Source organism: Acinonyx jubatus, chromosome D3 (genome assembly GCF_027475565.1).
Source record: "Acinonyx jubatus isolate Ajub_Pintada_27869175 chromosome D3, VMU_Ajub_asm_v1.0, whole genome shotgun sequence".
NCBI classification, from domain to species: domain Eukaryota; kingdom Metazoa; phylum Chordata; class Mammalia; order Carnivora; family Felidae; genus Acinonyx; species Acinonyx jubatus.
In genome coordinates, this window is record NC_069392.1 from 44,996,759 (window position 1) to 45,012,888 (window position 16,130).

Genomic DNA, 16,130 nt, shown 5'->3' on the forward strand with positions numbered 1-16,130 from the left:
GGCTCTTTCATTTGTTCTTATTGGTTGCAGTCTTTCAATTTGGTGGGAGTTCTTTTAGCAGAGCTACTGAGATTAAAGAATATTTGGATTATCAGTGGACTTAACTTGCTGTATCCACATTTACTTTTTGTTTACAAAAGACCTGAAAACAACTACTATTTCCCGGATTTGCATCATATGAAGTATGAGATTGAAGATGGCACTGTACCTAATGGGAGAGAACTTCGGTTTGGATTTGATCCCCTGGAATTTCCTGAATTTAGCTGGAGAGGATACGCCCAGATGACCTCAGTGCAGGTATGTAGCCTCTAAGAAATTACTTCATGGCAGGATAGTGAGTGTAGTTACCCACAACACTGTCAGTGAGTCCCCCACAAAGGCAAACTATCCCCAAACTGACTCCAGGATTCTTTTTCTCCAGACTACAGATGGGGTTTGGGGTAAGATTGGATTTTAACTCATAAGTATATGTATCGATTTCACAGTTTATTGTTAATTTAGTCACCAAATCAGACAAAGAAAGGATTAAAAAAAAATGGTGTTTATTTCTGGAAACTTTTTACAAGAAGTTGTTTCCCAAATGAGATTAGTCTATATTTTAACACAAGAGACACTTTTCTTTAAAGCCATTTGTGAAGATTAAAAATGAGTTGAATTAAATAATTTCAGTGTGTGCGTTAATATTTGACTGGTTGTTTTTTTTTTTGCTTTTTTAAACTCGGAATTACTATATGAATAAAAACTAAGATAAATGAGGAATTTGTTAGTGCTACTTAAATTTTCTTTCCTGTATTTCTCCTTTCCTTCATTTTCCTCTTCTGTATCCATATCTCTTGGCTTTGTGTTGGAATAATTAAGGGATTTACACATTTTCTTGCTACCTTTAGAACTTATACAATATTTATAACTAATAATTTCTGTATAGTCATTGAGAATTTTTGTTCTCAGAACTTCTCTTTGAGGTTGGTCTCTTCAAACTGTGTTTCTCAGTGGCGAAATTCAGAACAAAAGAGGTAAACTGACGACCATGGTTACCCAATATTTGTCCTTAGTAGATGCAGAAGTAATGCCTGTTATATTTATATAAGTCACCCCTTAGAGAAACAGGGACAGGTTCACAGTTCTGTTGGAGCCACCATTGGTTCTAATGTTGCTTCTTGCCTGACTAGGGTCCCGCATCAGGTTGCTTTAACTCCCTAGGATCCTAGGATCCGACACCTCACTGCTTTCTCCTTCTCCCCAATGTAGCAATTCAGTTTCTTTAGCTCCTTCCTGATCTTCATTATTAAGAAAAAAGCAATGGATTCCATTAAGTCATAATAGATTATGAATGACTGACAGTCCAGTCAAGGTGGATACCCTCTCATAGGTGTCTACAGTTGGAAAGAATAACTAGTTAGCATAAAGGAATGAATTCCAAATGATGGATTTCTTTAAGTATTTTTAGTCAGCAGACCTCGGCAGCGCCCATCAGATCACCCCTAACTTGTTCCTTATACATTTTTGCATTTTTATTTTCCAGCATGGAACTAACACTGAGAGATGGATTCTGTCAAGTTAAAAAGCCCCATTCAGTGGAGTCTTTAAGGCTTTCTATATGTGGTACCATGTCATTTGTAGATCATGAGAGTTTTACTACTTCCTTACCAATTTGGATACCTGTTCTTTCTTTCTGTTGTCTGACTGCTATGGCTAGGACTTCCAGTGCTATGTTGAATAAAAGTGGTGAGAGTGGACATCTTTGTCTTGTTCTGACCTTAGGGGAAAAAGTCTTCATTTTTCACCACTGAGTATGATGTTGGTTGTACATTTTTCATATAAGGCCTTTATTATCTGTATCTACTTTGCAGAGGATTTGTTTTTATCATGAATGGATGTCGTACTTTGTAAAATGCTTTTTCTCCATCTGTTGAAATGATTTTATGGTTTTTATCTCTTCTCTTACTAATGTGACATGCCACATTGATTGTTTTGCAAATATTAAAGCACACTTTCATCCCAGGAGTAAATCCCACTTGATCGTGGTGAATGGTTATTTTAATGTTTTGTTGGATTCTGTTCACTAATATTTTGTTGAGGATTTTTACATCTATGTTCATCAGACATACTGACTTGTAGTTCTCTTTTTTTGTAGTGTCTTTATATGGTTTTGGTATCAGGGTGGTACTGGCCTCATAGAATGAATTTGGAAGTTCTCCTTCCTGTTATATTTTTTGGAATAGTTTGAGAAGAATAAATATTAACTCTTCTTTAAATGTTTGGTAGAATTCACCTGTGAAGCTGTCTGGTCTCAGACTTTTGTTTTTCGGGAGGTTTTTTTTTGTTTTTTTTTTTTAAATTACTGATTCAATTTAACTTCTAGTAATTCATCTGTTCAAATTTTCTGTTTCTTCCTATTATGTTTTGGTAGGTTATATGTTTCTAGGAATGTATCCATTTCTTTTAAGTTGTCCAATTTGTTGGCATATAGATTTTCATAATATTGTGTTACAAGTTTTTGTATTTTTGTGGTGTTGGTTGTTATTTCTACTCTTTCATTAGTGGTTTTGTTTATTTGGGTCCTCTCTCTCTCTGTCTTTCTCTCTTTCTCTCGATAAGTCTGGTTAGAGATTTATCAATTTTGTTGATCTTTTCTAAAAACCAGCTCCTGGTTTCATTAATCTGTTTTATTTACTTTTTTTTTAGTTTCTGTATCATTTATTTCTGCTCTAATCTTTTTTATTTCCTTCCTTTTTCTGTGTTTCAGTTTTGTTTTTTCTTCTTATTTTAGTGTCTTGAGGTATAAGGTTAGGTTATTTATATGAGATTTTTCTTGCTTCTTGATGTAGCCTTGTGTTTCTATAAATTTCCGTCTTAGTACAGCTTTTGCTGCATCCTAAAGATTTTGGACCTGTGTTTTCGTTTTTATTCATCTCCATGTAATATTTTATTTCTTCTTTGATTTCTTTTTTTTAAGTTTATTTATTTTTACAGAGAGAGAGAGAGAGAGAGAATGAGAATGAGTAGGGGAGGGGCAGAGAGAGAAAGAAAGAATCCTAAGCAGGCTGTGCATTGACAGAGTGAAGCTTGACATGGGGCTTGGTCCCATGAACCTTGAGATCATGACCTGAGCTGAAATCAAGAGTCAGATGCTCAACAGACTGAGCCACACAGGCGCCCCTCTTTTTTGATTTCTTGATTGACCCATTCGTTGTTTAGAAGCATGTTCTTTAGCCTCAATGTATTTGTGCTCTTGCAAAATTTTTCTTGTGGTTGATTTCTAGTTTCATAGGTTTGTGGTCAGAAAAGATGCATGGCACAACTTCAGTCTTTTTGAATTTTTTGAGACTTATTTTGTGGTCTAATATGTGTTCTATTCTGGAGACCATTACATGTGTACTCAAAAAGAATGTGTATTCTGCTGAATATATCTGTGTATTTGAATGTATCTGTTAAGTCCATCTGGTCCAGAGTGTCATTGAAAGCCACTATTTCCTTGTTGCTTTTCTCTTTGGATGATCTGCCCGTTGATGTAAGTGGGGTCTTAAAGTCCCCTACTATTATTGTGTTACTATTGATTATTTCCTTTAGGTTTGTTATTAACTGTTTTATTTATTTGGGTTCTTTCATGTTGGGTGCATAAATATTTACAATTATTATATATCCTCTTGTCGGATTGTCCCTTTTGTTATTGGAATGGAGTATTATTCAGCCATAAAAAATAATGAAATTTTGCCATTTGCAACAATATGGATGGAACTAGAGAGAATAATAATGTTAACTGAAATAAGTCAGAGAGAGACAAATATTGTATGATTTCACTCATATGTTGAATCTAGGAAGCAAAACAAACAAGCAAAGGCAAAAAAAAAAAAAAGGAGATAGAGACAAAGCATGAAACAGACTCTTAACTGTAGAAAACAAACTGATGGTTACCAGAGGGGAGCGGGGTAGGGGATGGAGGAAATAGGTGATGAGGATTAAAGAGTACACTTGTCATGATGGAAAAAAAATAATTAAAAAAGAAAAAGCCCACATTCTTTTTGGATAGAGATTGAGATCAATTTTATATGACGTAGGCATATTTTAGTTACATCCAGATTTGGTCACTAATGTGTTTGGAGTATTTTAACCTTTGTTTGGCCAGCATCAGTTTCTGTGACCATTTAGAATTTTATGTATGTGGCCCCTGGAGTGGTCTCTCTACAGGGGTAGTTGTGTTAAATAATCCTGTCCTTTCGTTCTCTTCTGCTTTTTTATTTCTCCCAGCCTGTGGTGGTTGCCCCTGCCACTATGGCTTTCCTTAAACTAGTCCTGCTAACATTCTGTTCTGTCTGCCTGATTCCAAAAGGGTCAAAAGAAGAACTCAGTTCCTGAGGGAACAGGTCTTCACTGTAACTTTAATTGTAATTAAGTTGTATTGTACACTTAAATTTAATTGTAATTGTAATTGTGATTTTAATTTATTGTTAGGCCTTCCTATTTCCATCTGCCACAGAGTTGGTTATTTGGTGTTTTCTGAGTGAGAGTGAGTGTGTGTGTGTGTGTGTGTGTGTGTGTGTGTGTGTGTGAAAGAAACAGAGTGTCTGGGTCTGTGTACACACTACAAGCCCACTAGTGAAACTTGAATGGAGTAAAGCCACTGTTTGGCTACCATTTCTTTTAGCCAGTTCTATACTTTATGGCTTTTTGGTATTTTTCAGAATAAAGTGAGGATCATGTTGAATGTGGGGAAGTCAAGTCTTGCCTTGTTTCGCGTTATTCTGAAATATATTAACCCTGGAACTGAAGCCGTATCTGGCCACCTGACTATTTACCCATCCTGGGCTGAGGCAGGTAGGCAAATTTTCAAGCCTTTTTTTGGATTAAGAAATGATGAACTAGTGAAACAGTTTCTTCAGTTTTCACAAAGTTACCTCCTGAGAAAAGATGGAGTCTCATGCATAGTCTGATTAGGGTAGTGTCCTGTCCTTTGCTACCTTTTCAATCTCTAAACATTCTGCTTATTTAAATTTTGTTAAGTTTACTATTAACTGTCTTTTGAAAAATTGGTGTAACAATCTGTGTGTCTTCGCTGAACCTCATGGTCTATGATATCACCACAGGGCAAAGCTAATTTATAATTCATTCATGGTAGAGTGGGTGTCACCTCTGTGGTGACTCCCCTAAATTTTTACATTGTTTCAGGCAAACCAAATAGCCCAAGGAGAAATGGGTGAGTGTAGGAATTTTTAAGATGAATGCGGTAAGCATGAAGCCCAAGAGAACTCCAGAAAGAAACATGCAAACCTCACTGAAGGTTGAGGCATTCTTGAGGACAGAGGAAAATCACAGTCAGAGCACAGATCTCAGCACTGTTAGAGCTGAGGCCTGGAAGTCTGTTCTGCAAGAAGTTAGCACTTCTACGATTCCTGGAAACAGATTCCAGAAAGCACTAGGAATCCCACACAGACCCAAGATGGTGCCAGTGGAAATATAATTTGAGATTGAAACACAAGAGTCTTTGTTCAGCATCCATGGCGAAGTCACTGGGGGCAGTGGTGATGCTCCTGAGTTGTGTCAACCAGGTTGCGAGGCTGGATGATGATGAATAACACAAAGAACTAGCGGGCTTGCTTTATCATATACATATACTTTGGCATTGATTTTCTCACATGGTAAGTTTGTGAACTGATGAGAGTTGAAGAGGAAACAGAACTGAGAGGTTTAGTAAATTGCCTAAGTGCACCTCTGGTCTTTATAGACGAGTTGGAATCTTCAGACTCCAAATTCTTTCTAATAGACCCTGATGCCTCCTCAATGACAATTTCATCAGCACTTTGCTCTCCATTAACTCAAACAGGTGGAATACATTGTGGCTTTTTTTCCCTTCCTCTGGGAAACCTTTATTAAGCCCCCATGTCTGAGTCAGGGGCCTTGGTTGTGGATTCTTGTGGTAACCTAGGCCTCCTCCCAAACACCACTGTCTATGCTGTGCCAAAGTCTCCTGTTTTATCGTCTGTAATCCCTCACCTTTCCCATCCCACCCAGCAAAAGCCATGCTGGCTGTGTGCAGTCCCTCATGCCCAGAACCTAGATCTAGTGGATGTTTGTAGAAAGAATGCAAGGATTTGGAGCAAACATTTCTTCTGAAGAAAAAGTCTCATGGACTCTGATGCAGCAGTTTGGTTTGTTTCTGAACCTTGTACAGAAGGTTCACTGTTTGTTTCATACAGAAGAAAACACTTTGCATCCTGAGAACAAACAAAAAACCAAAACTTTTTATTACTTCAGAATGGACACATGTTCTTCCATAGAAATTCAAAGAATAAAATAATTTAGTATCTAAGGTAATGTGTGAACAATTAGGTGCAATGAAATTTCCTAAGCAGTTTACATGCGTTAATATACTTAATCACTTAACAAATTTAAAAAGTAATTAACATCTTATCAATATCTTTCTAGTCTGTTTTATAAGTATGTGAATGGTAAATAAAATCAAGGGGCGCCAGGGTGGCTCAGTCAGTTAAGTATCTGACTTCGGCTCCAGTCGTGATCTTACAGTTCGTGAGTTTGAACTCTGCGTTGGGCTCTGTGCTGACAGCTCAGAGCCTGGAGCCTGCTTCAGATTCTGTGTCTCCCTCTCTCTTTGCCCCTCCCCTGCTTGCACTCTGTCTCTCTCTCTCTCTCAAAAATAATAAACGTTAAAAAATTTTAAAAATAAAATCAATAAATCTGATCAGTAAGTATGCTCAGTAACCATCTTAAACTTCTTCAGATGTAAACTGAATGTTCAAAACTGAAAATCCAAAATCATAACAGTGATTGCTAGACCAGTGCCTTGGGCAATTCTTTTTATTTCTGATAGGTGCTGCTCAAAGCAAAGAAGTCCTCTTCCTGCCAAGTAAGGAGCCAGCCTTTGTCACGGTCCCCGGAAATGGTTTGGCACACCCGTTTTCAATTGCACCAGGGACATGGCTTGCTTGTATTCAAGCAGAGGGGGTCCTCCTGGTAAGAGTCCTCCTGAGTGGAGCGTTCTGTGGGATTCTTCCCCCCTTAGAGATGGTCCAATCCACAGTGACCCACAGGGACCATTAGATACCAAAATCTACCTCCCTTTTAGACACAGGAAACTATGGTGACCTTTGCCCTCAACATAGGAGCCAACTTAAAATATCTGTTATATTCTTCAGCCAGCTTCTCTCAGACACACACACACACACACACACGCCAACAACTATAACTATAATGACTCAAAGTTATCAGAATAAATGCAAAACCTTCATATGCATTATGTCCCCACCTTTCAAAAGCTTCTTTGGGATTTTTCACCATGAATCAGAAGGGCATCAAAAAAAATCAGCCTCTCTGGGAATTGTGTGGAGTGAATCAGAAGAAGCTAGAGGAAAAGAAGATCCTAATATCAGTGAAATTCTTGGCGGTGGAAAGAGAAGGGAGAACCTCTGCTTCTCCAACGTTCCCTGCCTTCTTCTACCTGAAACATAGGCAGCAGCCTCACCAAACGATTGCCTTGGACAAAGAACCCTGCATCACGGGAGAAGCTCTATCCTCGTGCTCTACTAGGGTAGCCAGAGGAACCGTGGGGAGTTAAGGGATGAAAACAGCTACCTGAGATACACCCCTCCTTTTGATGTCTGCTTTGGCTTATAGAAAGTCTTTTGAAAATACAGTCTTCAACAAAGCTTGGTTTTAGGCGCTCAGAGCAGAAAACATCAAGCTTTTCCTTCTGGCACAGTCCTTTTGATTGGCTGTATTAACAAATCTCAGGCAAGGTCTTTAACTCCAGGCCTGCCTCATTTGCTTCTTCCCTGTAATAGGGACAATGTTTATCCATATAGGTCCTTTCCAAATCTGGGATCTTCTGAGCATCATGTGAGGGTTTATGCTCGGCATTCAATCCCTATTTTTCTTGCATCTTCTTGGTAGAAAGCTTTGTTGCTTTACCAAAGTTTTAGAGTTTTTCATAGATGTTAGAAATGAGGATGAGGAAAATCCCATTGATGCCAGTAATGGGTACAAAGTTAGATTAATGGAAAGAAGCTCATTATGTTACTTCATAGGCATGGAAGATACTTGATGACATTTAGCTGGTGCAGTTGTGTAGTGCAACACATATATATGCTTCCATATGATGATCCTATCTTCTCTACAGATATTTTACGGACCACCTACTGTCAACTTTCACTATTCTAGGATCTATGGGACCATAAAGTAAGGAGGAGCTATGGTCCCAACCTAAGGAAACTTAGTAAGAGAACAATAATCACTGTTGAAATAAAGCCTACTGGGCTAGTGAGACCCCCGTGGTAGACCACTGAGCCCCCTGGGCCGCCATGTGCCACTTTTCCTCTCCATACATTTCTCTTCTTTCCCATTCTAGACAAATTAAGGGCCCCGAAGGGAGAGAAAGCCTTATGGCTGGCGTATGAGTCTCTTCACAGTTATGGCAGACATCCCCCCTCCCCTTCGTCCTTCCCTCTGCACATAGGCAGAGATGCCAGCATTGCTCTGAAGCTGTCAAACCATCAGCATCTCAGAAACCTGGAGGTCTGCTCTTTCCTGAAGAGCTGTTTAGCTGAATTTACACTGTGGGCTTCATTTGGCACACTCCGTGGAACACGTTCTTCCTCTCATCTCCTAGGACAGGCAGTCAGCCAGTTTCAGTCCGTGATTCACCAGGATCACAAAACACCGTTTTTTATACATGCCATCGAGCGTTGCTTGGATATGGGAATAAGAAGCCGTGATACGTGATCTACAATTCAGTGTTCTGTTGTGTAGTGATGAAAGCGACTGGTATTTCAAAGGAACATGTTATCAACTGATAGCATGTTACTTTTGTTTAGTTTTGAATTTATAAACAATCCAGAAGAGACGGGAAAATTTCCCCTGAGACTTGCATACAAAAACATTCACCCTGAGATGCTTATCTCCCATGTTTGAAGCACCTGTGAGGAGTTGCTTTGTGTGTTTTGGTGAGTCGGGCGGCAGAACGAAGCAGCTGCTGTCGAGAGTTTAACATAGCGAGCTTCACGTGGTTGTTGTTAACTTAGCTGCTGACGGCTTGATTACTAAAGAAGGGCCACCATCAAATGCGTAATTGTCCTTTTGGTCTTAATTTACTAGGACTACCTGGTGCTGCTTCCCAGAGACTACTATGAGGCATCCTCACTGCAACTGCCAGTCACACAGCCGTGCGCCGACTCAGGACCTCCCCAAGAGAAGTTAGTATGGGCAGCGGTGCGACATCGGGTCCTCTAAATCAGGAGCCTTTGGTGCAAGGATTCGAGATAGGCCTCGGCCTCACAACTGCAGCCAGATGCTTTGGATAATTATCTGATTGTGGTTTTTGTCTGAGGCTTAAAATAGAATCCAGGTTCACGGACCTTTCCGTCTTTTATTCTTCATGCAGATGAAAATTTACCATCCGATTCCTATAGTAGGCACTGGGTAGGAGTTCGTTGAAAGAATGATGAATGAATGGAATTGGATAAGAGTCCTTTGGGGATGCGTTTTGATATTGTGCTTTGTTCTCAGTTGTAACTGTTGTATTTTGTTGTTGAAGTTGCTTGCTTTACCAGCATTTGCCAGTGACCCGATTCCCCTGTGCCCTGGCTTGTGAGGCCAGACACTTCCTGCTTGATGGAGAGCCAAGACCCTTGGCAGTGAGGCAGCCTACTCCCGCACACCCGGTCATGGCGGACCTCAGTGGTAGAGAGGTGGGGCAGCCTTTTATTTACTGTCAAAGCTATTACTGTCTCCCCATCTGTGTCTGCTGAAAACCCTTGGCCACAGTTGCTTCTCAAATTCAGGGGAACCTGGAAGAATTTCTCAGAGGTGTTAATTACAGGTATCTGAGTTCTCTGATTCAGGTTGTGGCTGGGCGGTGCACCACACAGAGCATAGTAAGGTTAGTCTCTGAGCACTTTCTAGACATGGCAGGGAACATGGGCAACCACAGAATCCTCTCCTTTTTACTCCCTGGACTTATAAGGGCACGTCCTGCTCTACCTGATTCAGGGCAAGATCTTTCTAAAAGGCCTCCAGAAACTACACAGCTTACCCTAAAAGGATGCAATGCTCACAGACTGTTCAGCCCTCAGGCTAAGCAATTTGTAAGGGTTGATTTCTTTGAGCTCAAAATCTGGAAATGCTACACGCCAGGGCATCTCCCTCATGGCTTAGAGGACAGGTTACCACAGGCTTTGGCATTACTTTTCTTCTCAGAGTTTTTGAGGCCTCAAAACGATTTAAGACTATACTGATTTAAGATTTGCGTTCAAAGTAGTATATAGCAACAATAAAAAGACTCAATGCAATACCTCAGAATAAAGACACTGAAAAACAAACTTCCGTCGCTATATTTCCATTCCTTACTTTCTACAACATTCTCTGTTTTGTACTTTTGAGGAAAATGTTCACAATTAAATTTGTAGACTGAAAACATATATGGTATTACTTCTGAATATTTAGATATGTACCTTTTTTGTAAACTATATTGCTAACATTTCTGAGGTAGCTATTAGAGGATTTTAAGGATACTTCTTTAGTCTTCATTTCATTTTATTAGAGTTTTTATTTTGCAAAAAAGAGAAGTATGTATGCCTGTTGTAACAAGTAAAGCAATATAGGCATTCATAAAGAGAAATTAATGAAATCATTTCCACTCCATTCTACCAGTGTGCTGTATCCCTACCTACCCATGCTGAGCACACACACACAAATGCACATACATACATAAATATGCACGCACACATACGTGTGTGTGTGTGTGTGTGTGTGTGTGTGTTCCCCAGACAGCAGGAAGGTGCTGTTGAGAAGAGCCAGACTCCAGGAAATGATGCTGATGATTCATCTGGAGGTGTCCTTGCCTCTGATTTAGCCCAGAGCCATATAGCACTGAGGCCTTGGGCAGGGCCATATTTGCATGATGCGTAAAACTAAGCCCTGGGCTGTCCAGTTTTATTTAACAGTCTGTTTTACTATTTTATCTAAATGCTTACAGACATGTGCTAATATAGTAGTGACTAGCTTATGTGGCTGTATAAACTTGAATTAATTAAAACTAAGTAGAGCTAAACATCCAGTTTCTCCGTTGCACTAGCCACATTTCAAGTGCTCAGCAATTACATATGTCTACTGTCCACCTTATTGGAAAACACAGAGTATGAAATATTTTTGCTATCCAGAAGGTTCTATTGGACAGTGCTGTAACAGATCATTGTGCTAAAATTCAGAGACTAATGGCATTCGAAGAGGCCTTAGAAATCATTTGATTTCCCTTCCTGTGAAGGAATCCTTTCTACGTTAGCTTTTTTAAACATTCATTTAGCCTCTGTTGAATACTTAAATTGATGGAGGACTCACTTCTTCTAGAGGTAGGTAAATTTTGATCATCATTAGCCACCTGGAGCAAAATGCAGAGTAATCCCTCCTCCATTTTTAAAAAAGTTTTATTATCAAGAGTCAGATGCTCAACCAACTGAGCCACCCAGGCACCCCCGCTCCCCGCCCCTGCTCCTCCATTTTGAAAACCCATGTGTAGCGTGATGATTAAGATGGTTCTGGAGTGAAACTGCCTGCCTTCGTGTCTTGGGTCATCAGTAACTAGCTGTGAAATCTCCCTAGGCCTGAATTTACTAGTATACAAAATGGGGATAAGAATAGTAGCTACCTCATGAGTACTACTAAATAAAATAATCCACGAGAGGCTCTTGTTGTGGTGCCAGACACGCAGTGATCACTCAGTAACCATTAGCCATACTGCTGTTATGTATTCTAGTCAGCACCATGGGCAGAAAGGAAGAGCAACCCACTAAGTCTAGCTCATATAAAGGATTTTTCCTTTTCCAGGATACAGAGAGGTCTAGAAGGATTCCAAAGGCAAGAACCAAGTACATTCTGGTCTTCCAGGAATCTGAGAGAGATAGAGCTACCAGGCTGTCATAGAAGAAAGCCTTCTCTCCGTGTGTTTGCTGTTCACCTCTCCCTCTATTGAATGACCTCCTTTGCTTACTCATAGCTGTTTGTCTCACACACATACCATGAAGGTTGCTTCGGTCTCATTTCTTTGTTAACTCCTAGCTCCGGCACTTATTGCCATTTGAATATCCCCTTTTTCCCTTTATTCTTTCTGAGAAAGGGAATCTGGACAGCTCATTTTTTAAAGTCAGACCACACCTGTTGTACACCAGACAAGCCTCTGTCTCTTATAAACAAATTCATTGCTATATTTTTTATATTTCAATTTGATCATCTCTGTTTTACAATGTGATTTTAATTGATTTATATTTATTGTGATTTCAGACATATTTGGACTTATTTTTATCATCTTAATTATTTTACTAGCTTTTTATTTGCCTTCTAAAAAATAATTTTCCTACTTCGGTTTCTTTTCTTTTCTTTTTTTTTTTTTTTGAAGTAAGTTCTAGGCCCAACATGGGGCTGGAACTCAATGCTGAGATCAAGAGTTGCATGCTCTACTGACTGAGCCAGCCAGGCACCCCCTACTTCTGTTTGATTAAGACAGTTTTCTCTATTTTTCTGCTTGTTTGATAAGTACAGATTGTTTTCTGGTATTTTAGTGGTTACCCTTAATATTTTAACATAAGTTCTTGAAGCATATATTTTCCAACCAAGTCTAAAGTTATTCACTAATTCTGATCTCTTATTTTACATGACACAGACTTTAGAATGATTATTTACCCATTGAAAACCAACCTCCAAGTTATTGTTGCTGTACAGAAATTTTATTTTTACCCTCTTCCCCAGACTTTCAGGTAGATTGTAAGTTTCATCTCAATTCAAATATACCACATACTATCCCTCCCTCTCTCCTCCCTTCCTTTCTTTTTTTTTTTTTTTTTTACTCTTTTCCATTTCTTCTTGGAATTTTCTCTCCTGGAATCTTCCATCTGTCTTCTTTGCTCTTGATGTAGTCTCTGGATCTAGGGCACAGCCATTTCCTGAAATATTTCATTGCCACATCCCACCATCCTAAATATTCTCTTTTTTATCTTCATTGTATTGGGTTTTTGTTTGTTTGTTTGTTTGTTTTTGTTTTTTTTACTATTGGAACTCCCTTTTTTTTCTTCTTCTTCTTCTTCTTCCGCATTTTGGTAGATTACATCCTCCAATGGCTTCCTTCCTGAGAAAGGCCACACAGATACAGAGGAGGTCCTTTTATTTTTATTTATTTATTTTTTTTTTCCCTTTGAGACCTTGCATATCTGAAACTATCGTACACTCAATCTTGATTTTTTAGTTTGGTTAGATATATAATTTTATTTTTTATTGGTTTTTTTTTAAAGACACTCTTAGGCAGGCTCTATGCTTAACTCTGTGGAGCCCAATGCAGTGCTCGATCTCATGACCATGAGATCATGACCAGAGCTGAAATCAAGAGTCAGACACTTAACTGACTGAGCCCCCCAGGCACTCTAGATATAGAATTTTGTATTAGAAATCATTTATTTTTAGAATTTGATGACATTTCCTCACTGGCTTCTACCTTCAAGTCCTGCTCTTGAGAAGTTACATTGTGATTCCCAATGCTTTGACTGCAGCTTGCTTTTCCCTGCTTAAAGCTTTTGAGATAATTTCTTTATTTCTCGTGTTCTGAAATTTCACAAAGATGTGCCTTGATATAGGTAATGTTTCCACTAGTGTGCCAGGCTCTCAGTCTTTTAGCCTGGAAACTTCTATCCATCGTTCAGGGAAACTTCCTTGAGTTATTTCATTGATAATTTATTTCTTTATCTTTAATCAACATTTACAATCTCTTTATCTCGTTTTATGCTTTGGGATATTTCTTTAATCTTTTCTTCCAATGCTCATCCAACTCTGCACCCACACAGACACATAGGTGTCAGCTTTTTCTGGTCTAATTGGTTAACATCTGCTTTCCAGCTTCCAAAATCTGTTGATTTCTCTAGCCTGTTTCCTGCCCCCCTCTTTCCTATCCTCTTTTTGTTTGTGGGTTTATGATTTAAAAAAAAAAACCCAACTCGAATTTTTGTGGAATTCTGAGAGGGAAGATGAATAAGTATAAGCATTTAATCTATTATATTTAGCCAGAAATCCTAGGATGGACTTTTATTTGTGATACTCTAAAGTTCCATTATGATATATTTAGGTGTGGATTTATTTTTATTTATCTGTTTAGTCCTCAGGCTACACTTTCAGAATGAAGATTCATATCTTTTATCCTGGGAAATTCTCAGATGTTATCACTTCAAATGTAATTTTGCTGCCATTCCTTACATTCTTCTTTTCTGGAAATCAGCCTGGATGAATGTTGGAACCTCACAGTCTATCTACAAACTACTCTTTCATATTTTTATATAGCTTTGGCTCTTTGTGCTGCTTTATGGGTGAATTCCTCAAGACTTTCTTAGAATCCACGGATGTTTCACTGTCTCCAGTTTAGATTTTATCCAGCCTGTTGGTTCAGTTTAATTTATACTGTTAATCTCAAAGATTTCTAATTGGCTCTTACTCATATTCAATTTTCCTTATTTTTTCCCCACCAATTTAGTTTTATAACTTTATTTACTTTTTAGAGAGATTCCTCTTTCATTTATATTTTTGAGTATCTTAATGCCCTCGGAGGCAGGTGTGTTTCATAATTCAGCATTTAAAAATTTTTTTTAAAGTTTATTTATTTGAGAGAGAGAGAGAGAGAGAGAGAGAGAGAGAGAGAGAGAGAGAGCAAACAGGGGAGGGGCAGAGAGAGAGGAAGAGAGAAATCTCAAGCTGGCTCCGTGCTGTCAGCACGGAGCCTGATGTCTGGCTCGAACTCACGAACTGTGAGATGATGACCTGAGCCAAACCCAAGAGCCGGACGCTTAACTGACTGAGCCACCCAGGCGCCCCAGAATTCAGAATTTTAAAGATTCTGCAAACACACACACATCATCATCATCATCATCATCATCATCATCATCATCATCATCATCTCCATTGGGGTCCTGGCCAACACCCTATAATCGAACAGGTTGATATTTCTCCAACAAAAAGCTTGAATAGGCACTTCAAGAGAAATACATTAAGACTGTATACGTGGACTTAGTTCAAGTCACATTTTGCTACCAAGTGATGATTGGTTAGGTGAGATTAGGTTTTGCATCCAAACAAGATCCAAAAAAGATTCCTTTTCCACGTTTGAAGATTTCAGATTAGGGACCAGTGTATTCATTTTAAAGTCTTTGTCAGACTCTCTGATAAAATTCATCTTATCTGAAGTAAATTCATCTTCTGATTGATGATATTATTGCATGTTTCTAACATTAGATTTCTTTATGTGTTTTGGAGACTTATTTTGTTTGCAGGCTTATTGGCTTATTTTGAATGGAAGCTTTTTATCATCTCCCTTTTTCTCGCTAGCCATCTCAGCCTAGTAGTTTTGCAATGTCTCACCAGTCCTCTGGACCCTTAGCTCAGAGGCAAGCATTAAATATGCCACTTCTATCGCTGTGATAGTGGGGATGGCACAGATTCAGACACTGAGTACGTAGGTGGCTTAAATCAGTTCTTGGTTATGAGGCTGTATCTTTGATATTTGATTCCCAAATTCTATAGCTTCTTGTAAAGCTGAAACCCAACTGGCAGATTGTCAGCAACTTTTTCAGCTTTTCATGATTTGAGGGAACATTCCTCTTTGTCTTAAAAAAAAATGAGCCTGGATCTGACCACTGTCTCATTGAGGCGTCTTTAGTTTTCTTTACTCCGCAAGAGCTGAACTGCTGACCAAGACAGGCTGCTTCCAGACCTTGAGGACAGCAGGCCCCTGACTTCAGCCCCAGTGCATTTCAAGTTTTTCTTTTACTTATGGTCCATCAGTTTTTAAATCTAAAACATTTTATCTATAGTTGCTATCTCTTGGAGTGGAAGGGGTGCAGAAAATGTCAATTCACTGTGCCGTCTGAACTGGGAGTCACCCTCATATTTTAAAAATGCTAAGTTCTATCCCCTTTTTATTAAAACCCTCCTTTCCCTTCCCACAGTCCCTCAGCTATACCTCTTGCCTCCTTCACAACCAAACTTCTCCAAAGAATTCGACAATCCTACACTGTTCCCGATTCTTTCACTTCCATTCACATCTCTACCCACAGCAGTCTGGCTTTCATCTCTCCTACTCCATTACCTTTTTC

At 39.0% G+C, this 16,130-nt stretch overlaps 1 protein-coding gene across 7 annotated transcripts in view; it reads left to right on the plus strand.

Moving 5' to 3' along the window:
* LAMA3 (laminin subunit alpha 3) overlaps window positions 1–16,130 on the plus strand; it is a 269,791-nt gene that overhangs the window by 132,090 nt on the left and 121,571 nt on the right. For all 7 annotated transcript variants that reach the window (XM_027068651.2, XM_027068653.2, XM_053206292.1 and 4 more), the window contains 5 exons: window positions 141–297; window positions 4,683–4,815; window positions 6,827–6,969; window positions 9,106–9,203; window positions 9,545–9,698. In XM_027068651.2, the coding sequence (XP_026924452.2) occupies window positions 141–297; window positions 4,683–4,815; window positions 6,827–6,969; window positions 9,106–9,203; window positions 9,545–9,698 (685 nt within the window). The remainder of the gene's footprint in view (window positions 1–140; window positions 298–4,682; window positions 4,816–6,826; window positions 6,970–9,105; window positions 9,204–9,544; window positions 9,699–16,130) is intronic.